This window comes from Megascapheus bottae, chromosome 11 (assembly GCF_031878675.1).
Source record: "Megascapheus bottae isolate mThoBot1 chromosome 11, mThoBot2.hap1, whole genome shotgun sequence".
Classification (NCBI taxonomy): Eukaryota; Metazoa; Chordata; class Mammalia; order Rodentia; family Geomyidae; genus Megascapheus; species Megascapheus bottae.
In genome coordinates this window covers 60,678,372-60,698,064 of record NC_143519.1, presented here as the reverse complement: position 1 = coordinate 60,698,064, position 19,693 = coordinate 60,678,372, and the positions used below count along the sequence as shown (strand labels likewise).

General features: G+C 38.2%; 1 protein-coding gene across 3 annotated transcripts in view; it reads left to right on the top strand.

The window, feature by feature from the left end:
* The window catches only part of Atp8a2 (ATPase phospholipid transporting 8A2), a 445,427-nt gene that overhangs the window by 91,768 nt on the left and 333,966 nt on the right, over positions 1 to 19,693 (top strand). For all 3 annotated transcript variants that reach the window (XM_090342380.1, XM_090342381.1, XM_090342382.1), the window contains exons 9-16: positions 3,157 to 3,284; positions 4,233 to 4,344; positions 8,318 to 8,483; positions 10,904 to 11,031; positions 11,790 to 11,867; positions 15,332 to 15,420; positions 17,083 to 17,127; positions 18,483 to 18,558. In XM_090342380.1, the coding sequence (XP_090198506.1) occupies positions 3,157 to 3,284; positions 4,233 to 4,344; positions 8,318 to 8,483; positions 10,904 to 11,031; positions 11,790 to 11,867; positions 15,332 to 15,420; positions 17,083 to 17,127; positions 18,483 to 18,558 (822 nt within the window). The remainder of the gene's footprint in view (positions 1 to 3,156; positions 3,285 to 4,232; positions 4,345 to 8,317; positions 8,484 to 10,903; positions 11,032 to 11,789; positions 11,868 to 15,331; positions 15,421 to 17,082; positions 17,128 to 18,482; positions 18,559 to 19,693) is intronic.

Sequence of the window (19,693 nt, the reverse complement as noted above, 5' to 3'; positions counted from 1 at the left end):
TCTATTTAATTCTAGTTCTTCAGGAGGCTGAGATCTGAAGATCACAGTTTGAAGCCAGCTCAGCTGGGAAAATCCGTGAGCATCTTGTTTCCAATTAACTTCCAAGAAACTAGAAGTGGAGCTGTGGATCAAGCGGTAGAACACTAGCCTTAATCAGAAAAAGCTCAGACAGTATCCAGGCCCTGAGTTCCAGCCCTAGGGTAAACAATAACAACAACAACAAAGAAAGGGTACCATTAATTGTGTTTTGAGACTGCTATTTATAGCATCATGATACTCCAGGTTCTCAAGATATAGATTAAAACCTTCACAAAGCTAAGTAAATTGTTTTTAACTGTATTGCTTATTAAATAAAACATATCTTTTGTTTAACATTGTCTTCTGTATAAAATAGGCATGAATTTTAGCTTGAAAATGTGTCAATTTCAGCTCTAATTCTCTGGGTCAGTTACTTTTTCCAAAACTGAGTTATCGTCTATACATGTCTAAATAGCCTTTGATAGAATTTCAGTTTTCTAAGAGATTAAAAAAATCCTCTGTCTTCTTTTTGTTGTTGGTGATGGTTGTGGGGCTTGAACTCTGGATCTGGGCACTGTCCCTAAGATCTTCAGCTCAAGACTAGTGCTCTACCACTTAAGCCACAGCACCACTTCCAGTTTTCTGGTGGTTAATGGGAGATAAGAGTCTCACAGACTTTTGTGTCTAGGCTGGCTTTGAACTGCAGTCCTCAGATCTCAGCCTCTTGAGTAGCCACCAGCACCTGGCTAGCACCTCTATCTTACAGTTTCAAATTTAACTTCATATTTATCTTACTTTATACTACATTTTATTCTAATATGAAGAACAGTAGTGTTTAAAATATAAGAAGATTAAGCATTTTAAACTGAGTGCTGGCGGCTCATTCCCATAATCCTAGCTATTCACAAGGCTGAGATCTGAGGATCACGGTTCCAAGCCAGCCCTGGCAGGAAAGTTCATGAGACTCTATTTCCAAAAATATTCAGCAAAGGGCTGGGAGTTTGACCTGGCGCTAGAGTGTTTGCCTAGCATGCACAAAGACCCAGGTTTGATTCCTCAGTACCATATACATAGAAAAAGCTGGAAATGGTACTGTGGAAATTTTAGCATTCTAGTCTTGAGAAAGCCCAAGGACAGTGCTCAGACTGCAAGTTCAAGCTCCAGGACTGGCAAAAAAAAATTCAGCAAAAATTCAGGCTGGGGCTCAGTACCACCTAAACAGAAAAAGCTGGAAGTGGTGCTGGCTCAAGTGGTAGAGTACTGGCCTTGAGCAAAAGAAGCTCAGGGACAGTGCCCAGGCCGAGTTCAAGCCCCAGGCCTAGCAAAAAAAGGTCAAACTGGAGGTGTGGCTGAATTGTTAGAATGCCAGCCAAGCAAGGAAGCAAGTGAGCAAGTATGAGGTCTGGAGTTCAAACCTTCATATTGCCAAAAATACATAAAAATAAATAAAATAAAATAACATTCAACTCATTTCTGTTGCTTGAATTCAGTAATTCTGTCCACATAATTTATTTTCTTCCATAGATTTATTTAGAACTTTTTCTTCTGTGTTTAAAGAAAAGTTGGCCAGGCATGGAGGCTCATTTTTTTTGGCTATTTTTTATTGTAATTAACAGAAGGGTTACATTATATTCTTCGGATAGAAGGTGCATTACTTCACAAACATTGATACCCCTTCTCATGTTTTTTGTCCCCATTTCCCTCCCCCCTTCCCCTCATCTTGTTTCCCCCCTTCCCTATCCTATTTCAAATAAACAAATAAACATATATACAATATATCAGATAACAAGATAAGATACTGTAACAATATGAGATAACCGAGGGACAACAAAAAGAGATGAGAAATACGATAGTACATTAAAAACAACAATCACACGTTATATAGCTCTTGTTTCCATATCCTGGAGGTCCTTTATTTAGCCTCATCCTATATGGCTTTATGTATCTAGGTTTTGCCCTATTGGGGACTTCTGCTAGTATGACAAATGAGGGAAACCATTGAACCTATGTTCCTTTGGGTCTGGTTTACTTCACTTAATATGATTTTTCTCTAAGCCTTTCCATTTCCTTATAAATGGGGCAATGTTGTTCTTTCTGATGGCAGCATAGAAATCCATTGTGTATAAATAGCACATCTTGTTGATCCAGTCATCAACTGAGGGTCATCTGGGTTGGTTCCATCTGGATTTCTATGGTAAATAGTGCTGCAATGAATATCGTTGTGCTAGTGGGTTTAGTATATTCTTGTTTCTTTGGTTAAATGCCAAGTAGTGGAATTGCTGGGTCACAGGGGAGCTCTATGTTTAGTCTTTTGAGGAACCACTATACTGCTTTCCATAGTGGTTGAATGAGTTTACATTCCCACCAACAGTGTAGTAGTGATCCCTCCTGGGGTGGCTTGTACTTTTAATCCTAGCTACTCAGTAGGCGAAGAATGTGGGAGGATTATGGTTCCAGGCTAGCCTGGGCAAATATTAATGTGACTCCATCTCAATCAATAAGCTGGGCATTTATGCACCTGTCATTCTAGCGTGGCAAGAGGCATATACAGGAAGACCATCATCTTAGGATGGCCTTGGCAAAATCACAAGAAGCTACTTGAAAAATAATTAAAGCAAAAAGGGCTGGGAACATGACTCAAGTGGTAGAGCTCCTGCTTACGAAGGCCCTGAGTTCAAACCTCAGAATCATCCTCCCTAAAAGAGTTAATGAGGTTTGGTATAAGATTATATTTTTACATATGTTTGGAAGTGTTTGGAATAGAACATTTAAAAGATTCCCATAAATAGAGTAAAATATTAGTGGGATGCCTTATTCTATCTTTCTGACCACAGTTAGAGGCCAACTAATAGTTCATGGCTTCTGTAAGATGTGTTAATTATTACTTAAGCAAAAAATAACTAGTCCCAGCACAAGGATGGGAATCATCATATCTGCTACATTGAAATCTGATATTGTTGCACCACACTGTTGTGCAATTTATCAATTGCATTTGGATTTAATTTGTCAAATTATTATATTGTAGACATTGTATTGTATTGTAGATAGCTCATTGTGGTTTATAACTGATGGAATTTTGGATATTGACCTTAAAACATGGAAGATTGTGTTACATTTTCTGTTGGTTTAACATTTTAGGGTTTGAATCACACTGCTGACATGCAGACAAGAGAAGTGCTGATGAAACTGGCTGGAACTATAGAATGTGAAGGGCCCAATCGCCACCTCTATGATTTCACTGGGACCTTGCACTTGGATGGGAAAAGGTATATCTCTCTTCCTTCATTTCCTCTCTCTCCCTCTCTCCTTTCCTTCCTTCCCTAATTCCAATCCTGGGGCTTAAACTCAGGGCAAGGGTGCTATTCCCAAGCTTTTTTTCCTTTTTTTTTCTCTCAAGTCTAGTGTGCTGCTACTTGAGGCACCCCTCCAGTTCCAGTTTCTTTGGTGGTTAATTTGAGAAAAGTCTCTTGGACTTTCCTGCTGGGGTTAGCTTCAAACTGTGTCTCAAATCTCAGCCTCTTGAGTAGCTAGGATTACAGATGTGAGCCACTGGTGCCTAGCTTGGTTTTCATTTCTCACGTGCAACCATTCTACATTTCAAATTTCTAATTAGAAATTTCAGATTTCTAAAATTTGATAGGAGAAGTTTATTGTGTCTTGTTTTTCGTCCTATAGTAGTTTATAAAATATATTTAGTTTCAGTAATGAATGTTCCCATTTTTCAAAAGCAGTTTCTTTTCTGGGTATTAACGGGGTAATAATTAATTTTCTCTAACATTTATGTAAAATAAATCTGGAGCTGGATGCCAGTGATTCATGCCTGCAATCCTAGTTACTCAAGAGGCAGAGACCTGAGGATCATGGTTCAAAGCCAGTTTAGGCAGGAGAGTCTATGAGACTTTCTCTCCATTTAGCTACCACAAACCCAGAAGTGGACATGTGGCTCAATTAGTAGAGAACTAGCCTTGAGAAAAAAAAGAAAAATGTCAGAGACAGCATCTAGGCCCTGAGTCCAAGCCCCAGTACTGGCATCAAAAACAAACAAACAAAAAAACCTACAAAAACCTGATTTTGTTTACCATTGTGATGAATGGATAAAGGATATCCTTTATTGCTTAAATTTGACTGAAGGAACCACTTATTATGAGTTTATGTTTCAGGGAAAGTTAATATGTGTTAAACTGTCATTAAATATAAATGTTTTTTATTTTCAGCCCTGTTGCCCTTGGGCCTGACCAGATCTTATTAAGAGGTACACAACTTAGAAATACTCAGTGGGTCTTTGGCATTGTTGTTTATACTGGACATGACACCAAACTCATGCAGGTAAAATGTTTCTGTGTTGAGAAACAGTATTGACTTCTTTTCATTCCTGTTCTTTCTGTTTTTATGGAGGGTGGGATGCACCTCTCACATTTAGGAAGCTCAAATTTGTCTATAAACCTAAACTAGAAAAGTGCCTTTATTTTAGTTTCTTAGATAGTTTCTTCTGAATTAAAAAAATTGTATTTTATTGTCAGAATAATGTATAGAGGGGTTACAATTACATTCGTCAGGTATATTACTTCTTGAACCTTGACCCCCCTTGTCATGTTTTTGGCCGCCTTTCCCTCCACCCACCCTCCCAATCCTCATTTACCCCTTCCCTTCCCTATTTAAAATAAACAAATAAACATATATACAATATACCAGGCAATTTGTTCTTACTATCAAGTATTTGTTTACACTAGTCTGAAATATAAGTGTTCTTTGTTAGACTTAAGAGGGACAATTGATTCTATCTTCTAGACATATGTGAGGATTAGTTCTAATATTTTATTTCTCTTTTTAGTTCTCTTCATCTCATTAATTAGAATTCTGCAACAAATTGTTGTTTAACTGAATTCTAGACATGTATACTCAGTTAAAAATTGTTTTTGTTCATTATAATTTGTGTATGTCAGTACTGGGTCTGGGTACTATCCCTTAGCTTTTTTGCTTAAGGCTAGAGTTCTATCATCTTAAGCCACAGCTCCATTGTCAGGTTTTTGCTGTTTAATTTGAGACGTCTCACAGTCTTTCCTGCCATAGTTGGCTTTGAACTGTGATCTTCATATCTTAGCCTCCTGAGTCATTAGGATTATAGATGTGATCCACGGGAAGCTGACTAAACTCAGTTGTTTTTGAACCAAAGGAAAAAATACCACTTTAAAGTTGGATTATGCCCATTTTTCCCTATACATGTTTTTTTTCTTAAAATTTTGTTTGTGAATTTTTAGCCCACATTTATATTAAGGTCATATTTTGTCAGCCAGATTTTGAAATTCTACATAAGTCAGTGTCTCTCTGTCTTTTTTTTTTAACCTTTTGAGACTTCACTAGGCCTTACATTTTGCTAGTGCCAGGTATTAATAGTGCTTCCCTAGCATCATGAAGACCCGGGTTCGATTCCTCAGGATCACATGCATAGAAAAAAGCCCGAAGTGGTGCTGAGGCTCAAGTGGTAGAGCTCTAGCCTTGAGAAAGTCCAAGGAGAGGGCTCAGGCCCTGAGCTCAAGCCCAGGACTGGCAAAAAAAATATTTAGTGTCCATCATACACCAAGTCTTGTGTTGGGCCACATTGATATGACAGCAAAAGGCCAAGGCATACCCTTGGGGAACCAGGTAGACTAAGAAATAACTTGATATTGCAAAGCAGAGGGATTATTATAAAATATGTCATTTTGTAGTCCTGTGGATGTATACATAGAAGAACATCTAACCCTGGCTTGGTGTGCTGGTAACGTGATATCAGTAAGGAGGTAGATTATTGTTTAGCTCCCCTCCTTGGGGCCAAATAATATAGAAAGATGAGAGTTCATATAGATGAATGATAGAGTCCAGTCTATACCAGCTATTTATTGCAATGAAGACAAGAAAGGCCATTAGGAATAGAAGGCTGGAGAGACTCCCTGAAGCCAAAGAAGACTGTTAAGAGTTACTGAGTGACATGTAGACAAATGCATAAGAAAATCATCTTTGAGTTTCTGAAATTGAGAATTTCTAATGAGGGGAGACCTGAGGTTGAATCATGGCAATATGAAGTCAACTTTCACAGTCCATTTGCTGCTAAGCAGGAGAGAATAAGGACTGGATGGTCTGGTGCTGGGCTTTCAAGATAGTTGAAAAAGGCAAGGCTGTGTGTCAGAGAGGAATTTCATGAGCAAATTGCTCAAAGCTTCAGTGAGGGAGGAGACTTGTTAGGGGAAGGACAGATATTAAGTGAATGTTTAAGCGTACCATTAGAGGAACTAATGTTCAGAAGTATCCTAAGTCCTCAAATATGTACTCAGTAATACCAGATGCCAACTGATTTGAGTCTGACTGAAAATATTCTTTGCCTGGGAAAGGAGTCTACGTAAGACATGGCTTAGCCTGGTAAGGAAGGAGTGGAAGGAAGGCTCATAAAGCAAGAGGAAAACAGGGCATATCACAAAGGAGCATTTGTAAGGCTGTGTGTTTCGCCAAGCATTTTCTGGGGTGACAGATGAAGAGGTGCTCATGCAGTGATATCTCAGAATATTGTTTATTAAATAATTAATATTACAATTATTAACATAGTGTAAGAAAGAAGTTTAATTGACAGATAGTAAAGGTGCTGCTCTTTCCCCAAACCTCTGCTATTGTAGGTTCAATAGCCCAGGGCAAATTTAAGGGAGTTCCAGGAAAATAAACAAAAGGGTATATACCAAGGGGTAGATGACAAGAAAAAAAAATCAGGAAGTACTTAAAGCAGTTTCAGCAAAGGATCTAGGCATTTTCTCACTGAGGTTTGTATATACCAGAACTCTGTCTTTTGTCAGGAATTAATGAAAAAGGTCGAACACTCAATACTGTGTCTTCAGAGATTGGACAGGCAGCCAGGATATTCCCCTGGTATCATTCATACTTCAAGCACACCTACATCCCTCACAGAGCTCTAGGGTTCCCACAGTTAGTAAATGCTCAGAGGCAAATATTGGTTAAATCAGGGTGGTTGAGCTTATCTAGGATGTGCCTCACCTCATCAACCTTCTAGCTTGATTCTTATCCCTTCACAGCAGCTGATGAGAATGCTTAATTTGGTGTTACTGAGTAGTCTATATAGATGGATAGTTTAGTGTTCTGCCACCTATCATATAACCTTGAACTTCCACAGCACAATGTCAGTGACCAAATACCTGGAGCTCCACTGACCACAAGCCACTGTCTTTTATCATGGAGTAGCAAAGAGATCATGAATGATGAGTTCAGATTTGGACAGGGCCTCAAGACTAGCTTTTAGATTATACCAATTACAAATTTAAACTTGTTCCTCGTTCCGTTGCACGTTGAATTATATATAAATGCATATATACATATATAATTTTATATACATACAATTTTTTCTAGATTATGGTTTGGTAATACAGCTTTGTAGCTAAGGTCTAAGAGTTATTTATACTTCAAAATATTCCCATTTTCTCTTTACCACAAAGTGTGCAGGCATTGTACATTGCATGTGCTTTGCATTCCCTGAGTGTGGGAGTCCTTTTTGCCTATCCATTTCTTTTGATACCTACCTATTTCTATTTTGTATGATTATTATTACTATTATTATTATGTGTGTGTATAACTTTTCTGGGGTTTGAACTCAAGAACTGGGTGCTGTTCCTTAGCTGTTTTACTTAAGGGTAGTACTCTACCACTAAGCCACGGCATTACAGATTTTGTTGGTTAATTTGGGATAAGAGACTTACAGACCTTCCTTCTTAGACTGGCTTCAAACTGTGACTGTAAGATCTCAGCCTCATGAGTAACTAAGATTACAGGTGTAAGCCACTTGTGCCAGACCCTATCTTGCATTATTAAATATGTATGTCTTCGTACATTTTTTTCTCTTAAGTTTGGGCTATTGGAGGAAAAAGTATTTCCTATATTTGCTTTAGATCAATGTTATTACATTAAAATTCTCTTTAAATTTTTATTGTTTAGGATCTCAAGTTTCTCTCAAATGAACATTATTCTGTTTTTCTTTAGTGACTTTCATTATTTAAGGTCCAGTGTATTCTATAATAAATATAGCAAATTTTAGGCTAAGATGTAATGATGAGAAATACTGAATGAGTAGGGTTCAAATGTGTTCTTTAAACTGGTAGAAACTCTTTCTTCTCAGAACTAGCTATTGATTTAAGATCACAATATACATTTAAATTTTATTGATTATTTGGAAGAAATATAGTCTTTTTTTTCTTATGGAATTCCTTTTTCTTCCTTTCTTTTCTCTTTGTGACCCTTACTGGCTTTTAATATTCTTTCACAGAATTCCACCAAAGCACCTCTCAAGAGATCAAACGTTGAGAAAGTAACCAATGTGCAGATCTTGGTATTGTTTGGCATCCTCTTGGTCATGGCCTTGGTGAGCTCTGTGGGGGCCCTGTACTGGAATGGGTCTCATGATGGCAAGAACTGGTACATCCAGAAGATGGGTAAGTGTTGGGGTGGGTCGTTTCTTGTTGAAGTAAGACAAAGCTGTCCACAAACGGTCACTCTACACATGGTATGTGAGTGGTGACTGTTGCATCTTTTTACTTCCTGTTTGTGATACTTTAAATGCCAAATTTGGGGCCAGGAGTTTGGCCTAGTGGTAGAGTGCTTGTCTAGCATGCATGAAGACCCAGGTTCGATTCCTCGGTACCCCACATACATAGCAAAAAGCTGGAAGTGGTGCTGAGGCTCAAGTGGTAGAGCTCTAGCCTTGAGAAAATCCAAGGACAGTGCTCAGGCCCTGAGCTCAAGCCCAGGACTGGCAAAAAAAAATGCCAAGTTTTCAAGAAGTGATAGGTGAGAAATCATGAGATGAAGGCAAAATGAACACAATTGGGGAGTGTATTTTGCTTGAATGATGGTTTTTTGGTATTTCCTTACTTTTTTGTGTGGTTATTCTAGGGATTATAACATGAGCCATCCACTTTAGGTGAAGACGAACTTAATTCTAGTAAAGGACTACTAGTGCTCTACTACTTGAACCACAACACCATTTCTGCCTTTATTTTGCTTGTTAATTGGGATGGGGTTCTTGCAATTTGAATTTGGCTCATGCTTTATGGGTGAAGACTGATAGCATGGTTCATGTATTTTTTCTGCAGTGGCGTAGTTGGAGTAAGCAGATAGTACTGATGCCATCTTGGTATACAGGCTTTATGGGATTGGACGCTTGAATTTTCAGCATTAACCCCCACCACACACACACACACACACACACACACACACACACACACACACACACACACACACTAGTTGCCTGTTATTGGATCATTGACTTCAATTCCTATCAGATTCTGCTCTTTCTTATCTCTTTTTAATTATTTTTGCTTGGCTGAATTTGTGTGTGTGTGTGTGTGTGTGTGTGTGTGTGTGTGTGTGTGTGTGTGTGTGTCTTGAATTCAGGGCCTTGCCCTTTGGCTCCATATTTTTGCTCATGACTGGTGGTCTATCATTTAAGTCATAACTCCAGCCTGTTTTTTTTGCTAATTAATTGGAGATAAGAATCTCACAGAATTTTCTAGCCAAGATGACTTCAAACTGAGAGCCTTAGATCTCAGCTGGTATGAGTCACCCATATGGCTGAACGCTTTTTTTTTATTTAGGAGTGGAGACTCTCATTTCTTCTTTTATAGACCTCTCTCCAAATTCTTGGCTTTGGGTCATTCTAGGGTTTCTTGCACTTGGGGTTTTAGGTTTTCCCTCAGTGTACTTTACTTGTTGACACTGTATATAATAACTTGATGCATTGGGACTAGAGTTCAAAACCAGAACATTGAAACTTATTACAATGTCATTTTATTGTCGGATTGATATTTGTGTCTAAATAAATGCATTCACAATGGTTGGGATTTAGAAACCTTATCTGATAACTCCTAAATTCTGTATGAGAACCAGATAGCAAAGTAATGTGTCAGGGAAAAAGGGAATCATCTGGAAAAGTGGAAATCTTGATAATAAGTGGGAAATGAAATAAGATTTGGAGGCAAGAAGATTGAGAGTTTGAGACTAGCCTGGGTAAAAACAAGACTTTATCTCCAAAACAAAGTATAGAACTTAAGAGCTAGAGGCTCCAGTGGTAGAGTCATTTGCCCACCATGCATAGGTGCTGGGTTCAACCCCCAGTAAATTACACACACACACACACACACACACACACACACACACACACACACACACACACACAGTGAAAGGATGTTGGAAGTGCTAGCTGATGTATGCCTGCTCACCTTACTATTTCCTGGTACTTTATTTGGTCATTTTGCCTTTCCTGCTGTGGGTTGAAGCAATTTCAAATCCTAATCTCCATTCTGTCTTCTGTTTTCCCACTCAAAATTGTCCTGACTTAGTTCCCACAGTGTCCAAAGAACTCTCCTGTAGAAACTGTATTCTACTGCATGACCACAAGGAATTACAAGCTGTGTTTGCTCCCTCTTCTCACCCCAGCCTCTAGGGAGCAGTTAGCTCTGTTTACAGGGCTATGTCTGAATAGTCTTTACACTATTACAGTATGATACATACCAAGTGCACACTATTTGTATCTTGAAACAAGCCAATGATAGGCTTATGATGTGCATTTTATGTATGCATGCATGTATGTATATATTTTTGTGCTAGTACTGTGTCTTAAATACAGAGCCTCATGCTCTTAACTTCGGTTTTTCCTCTCAAGGCTGGCACTCTGCCACTTGGGCCACAGCTTTACATTTGGCTTTTTAGTGGTTACTTGGAGATGAGAGTAGCACAGTCTAGCTTTGAACTGTGTTTCTTGGATCTCAGTCTCCTGAGTATCTAGGTGTGAACTACTAGCACTTGGCTCTGGTGTGAACATCCTATATGGTGCTCTTGGTTTTTTTTTGCATAGATACAAGCTCAGATAATTTTGGCTACAACCTGTTGACGTTCATCATCTTATACAACAATCTCATTCCCATCAGTCTGCTGGTAACTCTTGAGGTTGTGAAATACACTCAAGCCCTCTTTATAAACTGGGTAAGTTTTGTTTTTTCTTTGTTTGTTTTCTTCTGTGCCAGTCTTGAACTTACTCAGGGCCTGGGTACTGTCCCTGAGCTTTTTTGCTCAAGGCTACCTAGCACTCTACTATTCAAGCCACAGGTCTACTTTGGGCTTTTTGGTGGTTAATTGGAGAAAAGAATCTCATAGACCTGCCTAGCTTGGCTTTAAGCTCTTATTCTGAGATCTAAGCACCATGAGTAGGCAGAATTACAGATGTGAATTATAGGCATGAGAAACTGGTGCCTTTCCATGCTCTGGCTACTTTTAAAGTGTCATTAGTGCTAAGGAAAAGGCCTCTTAGCTGAGCTCCTGTAGATTTTATTGAACCACAAAATTCACTGTGACAGTAAACTTCCATTTAATTCTATGAGTAGAGGTGTGGTTTTTAAGAGTCTTCCATGGTCATTGAGTCTTCATGGCACTCCAGTGGATGAGTTAACAAATGAGCCCCAGTCAATGAGTTAGTCTTGGTCATAAAATGATCATCGTATAGAAAAATGATTTTCTGAATATAAAGCATCATGTTTCCCCTTCTTGTTTCATAGTTTTTTAAAAAATCCTAATAGTCACTGTTTTTTCACCCTCAAATTAAAAATTAACATTTGCTTTAAAATGAAAGGCTTTTAAGTTACCTTCTGTGTTAGCCTGAATGAAATATTAATCGTGTATCATTTCTAAAAAGCTTTCTCTCTCCCCCCTCTCTGTATCTCTGTCCTTTTCTCCTTCTCTCTCAGGACACAGATATGTATTACATAGGAAATGACACTCCTGCAATGGCAAGGACATCAAACCTTAATGAAGAACTTGGGCAGGTTAGAATCTCTTTGGGAACTTCAGTAACAGAGACATGAGAAGGAGGGAAGATGAATGATAGCAGAGTCATGGAAATATTTTGCAAGAATAGTTATTAGTGAATGTGATGATGCCATCTGAAGACCTTTATGCATTTGGAAGTATGAATAAATGAAAGTGTGGTTTAGACTTGGTTTTGGAAACCTGGCTGCAATCTGGATGTTATCTGCAAAAAGACAGCATAAAATAATATAGGAATATAATACAACATCATATGAGACCCATTTAAAAGTATTTATCAGAAGCAATAGACAGAGCAAATAATGAATAAGATACTTAGATATTTGGGTAACTCCATAAAACAAAACTGTGCAGGCTATTTGAGAGATATGTATTCCTGACACATCCCAGATAGGTGTGTGTGTGTGTGTGTGTGTGTGTGTGTGTGTGTGTGTGTTGGTACTGGGGCTTGAGCTCAGGGCTTGGGTCTTGGCCATTAGCTTTTTTTGCTTAAGACTTAACCACTTAAGCTACTGGGTAGTTAATTGGAAATAAGAGTCTTAGGGATTTTACTGCCCAGTCTGGCTTCAAACTGGGATCCTTTGAATTCAGCTTCCTCTGTAGCTAGGATTACAGACCTGAGCCATCATGCTGGGCAACATTTTGTTTGGAATATTTCAAACTCTTCACCTCATCCTATATCTCTTTGTCTTCATCTGAATTGAATTTTTAACTGAAATTGGTATGAGGAATTATTATTTTTATTTATCTATTTTATGGTCCTGGACTTGATCTCAGGTCCAGGGCATTGTCCCTAAACATTTTTGCTCAAAGCTAATACTCTACCACTTGGACCACAGTCTACTTTCAGCTTTTTGTTGATTAATTGGAGATAAGAGTCTTATGAACTTTCCTGCCTGGGTTGCCTACAAACTGTGATCCTCAAATGTCATGAGTAGTTTAGGCTTACAGGTGTGAGCCACTAGTGCTAGGCTATATCATACTTTAATGAATTGCAATTGAAGCTTGCGAATTCATTTTATACATCTCAAGCATCCGACAATGCTTTGTGATAGGTGCTCTATTTTCTTTTCAGAGATAAGAAAATTAATAACTTTATTCCAAGATATGTAGTCAGTCAATGACAAATTCATATTTGGCCTCATATTGCCCTGCAGAGTATAGCAACCATTACTTCATCCCCCCACTTCCTCAGCGTGCTTCTGTGAAGAGGCATGTGAGAATGCTCATTCATTTGAGAGCTAGAAGTGTCATATAGAGATACTTTCCCTTTCCCTTTGTTTCTATTCAAGGACCAAGAAAATTCTGCAATGGTTTATATAGTATTAGAGTTTATTGCCAAAAACTTGGAGCTTAAATGAATTGTATTTTGTAATATGAACTGTATAGTCTAAGCTGGGCATTGGTGGCTCATGCCTTTAATCCTAGCTACTTGGGAAGCTGAGATTTGAGGATCAAGATTCTAATTGAGTCTGAAGAAGAAATGTCCATGAGTCTTTTATCTCCAGTTATCTATTATAAAAATAGAAAGTAGGAGTGTGGCTCAAGTGCAGAAAAACCAAGTGAGAGTAAGTATTAAGATAATGAGTTCAAGACTCTTGAGTTTAAGCCCCAGTAGCCAGAAAAACGACAAACAATAATAAGAAAGATGGCTAGCTACTTGCCCTACTCAGTAACTTCCTTCTTCATCTTTGTGTATTGAAGTTATTGTCTATTAAATCTGTAAAACTTTGCATCCTAGAAAGGGACATAGTTCATATGAGGTCTATACCACATCTTATTAGTTAGTGATAGTGATAGAGAAGCTGCAGATTTGTTCTGTGTCATTTCAGGTCATGCTTTCTTAATTCACCTAAGGAATGGAGTCTTTAAAAAGTAACTGTATAATAGTATGAAGCTAATTGAAAGGACCTCCAGGATAGTGAAACAAAAGCCATATAATGAATGATTGTTGTCTTTAATGTACTATGTTATCTCTCATCTCCTTTGCTGTCCCTTGGGTATCTCATATTGTTACAATATCTCACTTTGTTATCTGATATATTGAATTTATTTGTATTTAGTTATTTGAAATTTGATAGGGAAGGGGGGAAAACCAAGACGGGTGGGGGGGTGGGGGGGAGGGTAATGGTTACCAAGACATGTGAAAGGGTATCAATGTATGTGAATTAATGCACCTTCTATCTGGCAAATATCATGTAACACTTTTATTAATTACAAAAAAAGTAACTGTATACTTCAGGCTGAGGGAGGAGGATCTGTGAGCTCAAGACAAGCCTGAACTATATAGAGAGTTTGATTCCAGCTTGAGCTCTATAAAGTGAAACCTCATCTCAACAACAACAAACAGACAAACCAGAACTGCATGGTCTGTGAGACCACTGTAATACTTGGAAGAATGAATGACATAATTGAGATGTCATGTGTTAAGACTTAATGCTTGGGTTTAAAGCTGGTGCCACATTATTCTGCAAGCCTTCCTGGCTTCCCTCCCTCCCTCCCTCCCTCCCTTCCTTCTTTCCTTCCTTTTTCTTTCTTCTTTTGTGTCAGTCCTGGAACTTTAACTTAGCTTGGCTGCTGACCCAGAGCATTTTTCTCCTCAGGGGCAGCAATGTACCAGTTGAACCTCAGCTCCACTTGCAGCTCTTTGCCTAGGCTGGCTTCAAACAGCCATCTTCTGATCTTAGCCTCCTGAGTAGCTAAGATTACAGCATAAGCCACTGTGTCCAGCACCTTGGCACATTTCTATAAAATTTGACTGTAGGGTTAATTATACAAAAAGATTTATATGTTGTCTAACCAATAAATTTTGGGGCTATCAATTTGTTTAGAGAACGTCTCTGCAGGACTCCAGATATTCATACAGTGAGACAAAGGAGGATATTCTTAGGAGAGGATCACAAAGGCTCAATAGCTATGTGCTTATGATTATATAAAATGATATTTATCAAAATGAACTCAAAGAACTGGAAACAAGAGTTTTTGTTTCTTTTTTCATATTTTTTATTGTAATTAATAGAAGGGTTACATTATATTCACAAACATTGATACCCTTGAGTTTTTGTTTCTTTTGTTGCTATTTTTGTTTTCTGTTCCTTTTGTCATGTTTGTAAGTTTATCTGTTTTGAGGACAGTCAAGGGGAGCATAAAAATAGTGGGACAAAAGGTGAACAAATGTAGCAATGATACTCACTAGATATAATGTTTAAAATGAACAGTATAACTTGTTGGAGGAGAGGGAGGGAAAAACTGGAAGAAAACAAGGTAAGGGGTGACCCTGTTCAAAAAGAAATGTATAACCATAATCCTGCTGTATATCTTCATTTTAATAACAATAAATAAACAAATAAAAATTTCTCCAAAGAAATGAATTTAGTACAGATTTTGAAAAATGTGGATGATTTCATTTATTGCTCTTTCTATCTTCTTATGTGCATACCTTTATTTATTTTTTTAAACTTAGGTAAAGTATCTATTTTCTGACAAGACTGGAACTCTGACATGCAACATCATGAATTTCAAGAAATGCAGCATTGCTGGGGTAACCTATGGGTGAGTGTTTATTCCTGGAAAGCTCACTTGTAGTCTTCCAACAGAATTAATTTGTTTTCAGCTACTTGGTCAAGTATCTTGACTTTTTGATATTTAGAAGAAATTTTAGATATGCAGCTGCTATTAAATGTGTTTAAGACTGTATGGGTCTAAAATGAGCAGTTAGACTATGAATTTTAGGAGTTAAACTATGAATTATTTCTTTTTTTCATTTTATTTTTTATTATTGAGGTAATGTTACATTCACCAGATAGTAGGTGCATTATTTCTCACACATTGATACCCCTTCCTATGTTTTTGTTCCTATTTCCCTCCTCCCACCCACTCCCAATCATCTTGTTTTCCCCCCTTCCCTTTTCTATTTCAAATAAACATATATACAATATACCGGGTAACAAAGTCAGATACAGTAACAATATGAGATTAACCAAAAGGTAACAAAAGAGAAGAGAAATAGCATAGTACATTAAGAATAACAATCACACAAGATAAAGCTCTTGTTTCCATACCCTAGAGATCCTTTCATTTAGTTTCAATTATGAATTATTTCTGTAAGAGTTAGCTTAGTAGGAGTCCCAGGGCATATAGGTATTTAATCTAATCCTTCTCTGTTTCTTATCCATGATTTGATCTGGATGTTTGTGCTTTGATCAGAGAGTTTTTTTTTTTTTTTATTTTTTTTGCTGGTCCTGGGCTTGAGCTCAGGGCCTGAGCACTGTCCTTGGACTTTCTCAAGGCTAGAGCTCTACCACTTGAGCCTCAGCACCACTTCTGGCTTTTTTTTTTATGTATGTGGTACCAAGGAATTGAACCTGGGTCTTCATGCATGCTAGGCAAGCGCTTTAACCACTAGGCCAAACTCCCAGCCCCTGATCAGAGATTTTTTAAAATATATTTTTTATTGTAATTAATAGAAGGGTTACATTATATTCACCAGATAGAAAGTGCATTACTTCACAAACATTGATACCCTTTCTCCTGTCTTGGTCCCCATTTCCCTTCCCCAATCCCCACCCCTCATCTTGTTTTCCCCCCTTCCCTATCTGATTTCAAATAACCAAATAAGCAAAAATATAATATATCACATAACAAGGTAAAATATTGTAACAATATGAGATAACCAAGGGACAGCAAAAGAGATGAGAGATAACATAGTACATTAAGGACAACAATCATTCATTATATGGCTTTTGTTTCTATATCCTGGAGGTCCTTTCATTTAGCAGCACACTACATGGTCTTATGTATCTAGGTTTTATTCTATTGTAAATCTCTGATAGAAGAGCCCAAGGTTTCTACTGATTATGACAAATGAAGGAAACCATTGAGCCTATGTTCGTTTGAGTCTGGCTTACTTCACTTAATATGATTTTTTCTAAGTCTTTCCATTTTTGTTGTTGATTGTGGGCTTGAATTATGGGCCTGGGTGCTGTCCCTGAGTTCTTCAGCTCAAGGCTAGCACTCTACCACTTGGGCCACAGCACCATTTCTGGTTTTCCGGTGGTTAATTGAATATAAGAGTCTCAGGGACTTTCGTGCCAAGGCTGGCTTTGAACCATGATCCTAAGATCTCAGCCTCCTGAGTAGCTAGGATCATAGGCATGAGCCACTGGCATCCAGCTTGATCAGAGTTTTTTGACCACTGTTTTCCTTTTCTGGCAGTCACTTCCCAGAACTGACACGAGAGCCATCCTCAGATGATTTCTCGTAAGTAGATTCTAACACACCTTGAAGCACTGGTGACATAGGCGCCAGAATTTTATATTACTGAATATTTGTATATGTAAACATAAGTTATATGAGTAATTTTGAAACTCAACCAGAGTAAGAGTTTTTTTTTAAAATTATCGTTAACTACCTGTGCTTTCAATTTGACATGTCAGTTTATGAGTACAACGCATCTTGATCAGTTACCCTTCCATTATTCTCCCCAGATCCATTCCAACCCCACTCATTTGCTGGGTCTTGGTTTTTAACATAGGCACTCTAACATTTGAGCCTCACCCCAACCCGTTTTGCTCTGGTTATTTTTTTGTTCACGTAGGGTTCACATCTTTTACATAGGTTGGCTCAGAATTGATCTTCCTACTTATACCGCCTATGTATCTGGACTAAAAGGCATGTACCACCATGCCCAACCTTTTCAATGAAAATGGGGCTCTCTCTAACTTTTTAGCCTTTTCAGTCTTATGATCTCTGCGTCCTAAGCATGAGTCACTGTATCCCACCATAGAAAGATTTAACAGGTGCTGCACATTTTGTGAGTGTGGACAAGAATATTATACCTGTTTATCATTATAGTATTATACAGTCCTTTTTGGCTCTATTTAGTCAACTCCCCACTTCCTGAAAACTGCTGATCTTTAAAAAAAATTCTCTCCATAGTTTGCCTTTACAAGAACGTTGCAGTTAGAATACTGTAGCATGTAGGATTTTACTCTTTTATTTAGTAGTATGTTAGTATGCATTTGAGGTTTCTTCCCTGCCTGGGCTGCCTTTAAACCTCTATCCTCAGATCTCAGCCTCCTGTGCAGGTAAGAATACAGGTGTGAGCCACCAGTGCCTGGCAACATGTTTCTTCTTGAACATAGATTCTTACCTTTATGGGAACTTTTTTTTTTTTTTTTGCCAGTCATAGGGCTTCAACTCAGGGCCTGAGTACTTTCCTTGGGCTTTCTCAAGGCTACCACTCTACCACTTAAGCCATAGTACCACTTCTACTTTTTTCTATGTATGTGGTACTGAGGAATTGAACCTGGATCTTAGTACATGCTAGGCAAGCACTCTACTACTAGGCCAAACTCCCAGATTACAGAAACTTAAAAAAAAATGTCACTGTAAAGGTGATGTGCAAAGGAGTAACAGTCACATAAATGTCTGTAGTCCTATAAAATTTATCATGTCCAAGTGTATCTTTTTCTTTTACTCTCCAGTGTATTTACCTGTTGATTTAGAGGCACATTCTAGTCACCACAAACGAGGAAAGCCATGCATCCTATGTAACCTATGGTTTATGGGAACTTTTGAATTATGGGATGATTAGGTTTTCTTTTCTCTTACAGTCGAATGCCTCCACCCCCTAGTGATTCCTGTGACTTTGATGATCCCAGGCTGTTGAAGAACATTGAAGATCAACATGTGAGTCCACTTTCTCACTTCCAGGACATTGATACAATAGTCTGTGCTCCCTGCTATTTATACAATGCCTATATAGTCTGTTGCATGTTGCAGCATGCGAGCCTGAGAAGAAATGTAGGCTCAGTTTCATGATGTCAGTACTTGAGGAACATGATCTTAAGCAAATGCTTTATGGTGAACACTAGACATTAATGAATGTAAAACTGGATTTAAATATGTGGTAAAAGTACAGAACACTCTAAGATCAAGTCTTATCACATAGTTCTTTAAGAGTTCAGATTTCTGCTGCTTTGTAAACTGAATCACAGTACTGTTTCTTTAGTTAGGAGCCTAGGAGACCATGTCTTGAAAAGTAATTGCATAACTTTTGCCTTTCGCCTTAGCCCCTAGTACTGGGACTTGAATTCAGGGCTTTAAGCTTACTCACCTTGCCTTGCTCAGCGCACTATACCCCCTGAGACACACTTTCAACCCAGCTTTTTGCTTATTAATTTGGAGATAGAGTCTTTCATACTTTTGTGTGCCCGGGCTGGCTTCAAACTATGATCTTTACATCTCAGCCTCCTGAGTAGCTAGGTTTACAGGTCTGAGCCTTCAGTGCACTGCTGACTATGGAACCTTAAGAAACAAGTTTAAAAAAATATAGTAAGTAGCGTTTGGTATATTCACTAGAAAACTCAAATTGGCCAAGTTGCATAGCAGATATAGGCAAAAATCGAGACTTAGGGCCTAATTCTGTTACCTAGCCATAAATTTTTATGGATATCCTCCTTTGGACTTTATAGCTACCTATCCATCTACTATTTATTTAAGAGATAAGGTTTCAATATATTGCCCGGACTGGCCCTGAAATCCTGGACTCAATGATCTTTCTTCCTCAGCTTCCTTAGTAGTTAGAACTACAGGCAATTACTAATGCCCAGTCATTTGTGTGTGTGTGTGTGTGTGTGTGTGTGTGTGTGTGTGTGTGTGTGTGTGTGTGTATACACATGTATGAGTACTGGTGCTTGAACTCAGGGCCTTGGGCTTTTCCTCATCTTTCTTGCTCACTGTTTGTACTCTACCACTTGAGCCCTGCCTGCAGTCTGGCATTTTGCTGGTTAATTAGAGATGGACTCTTGCAGATTTTTCTACC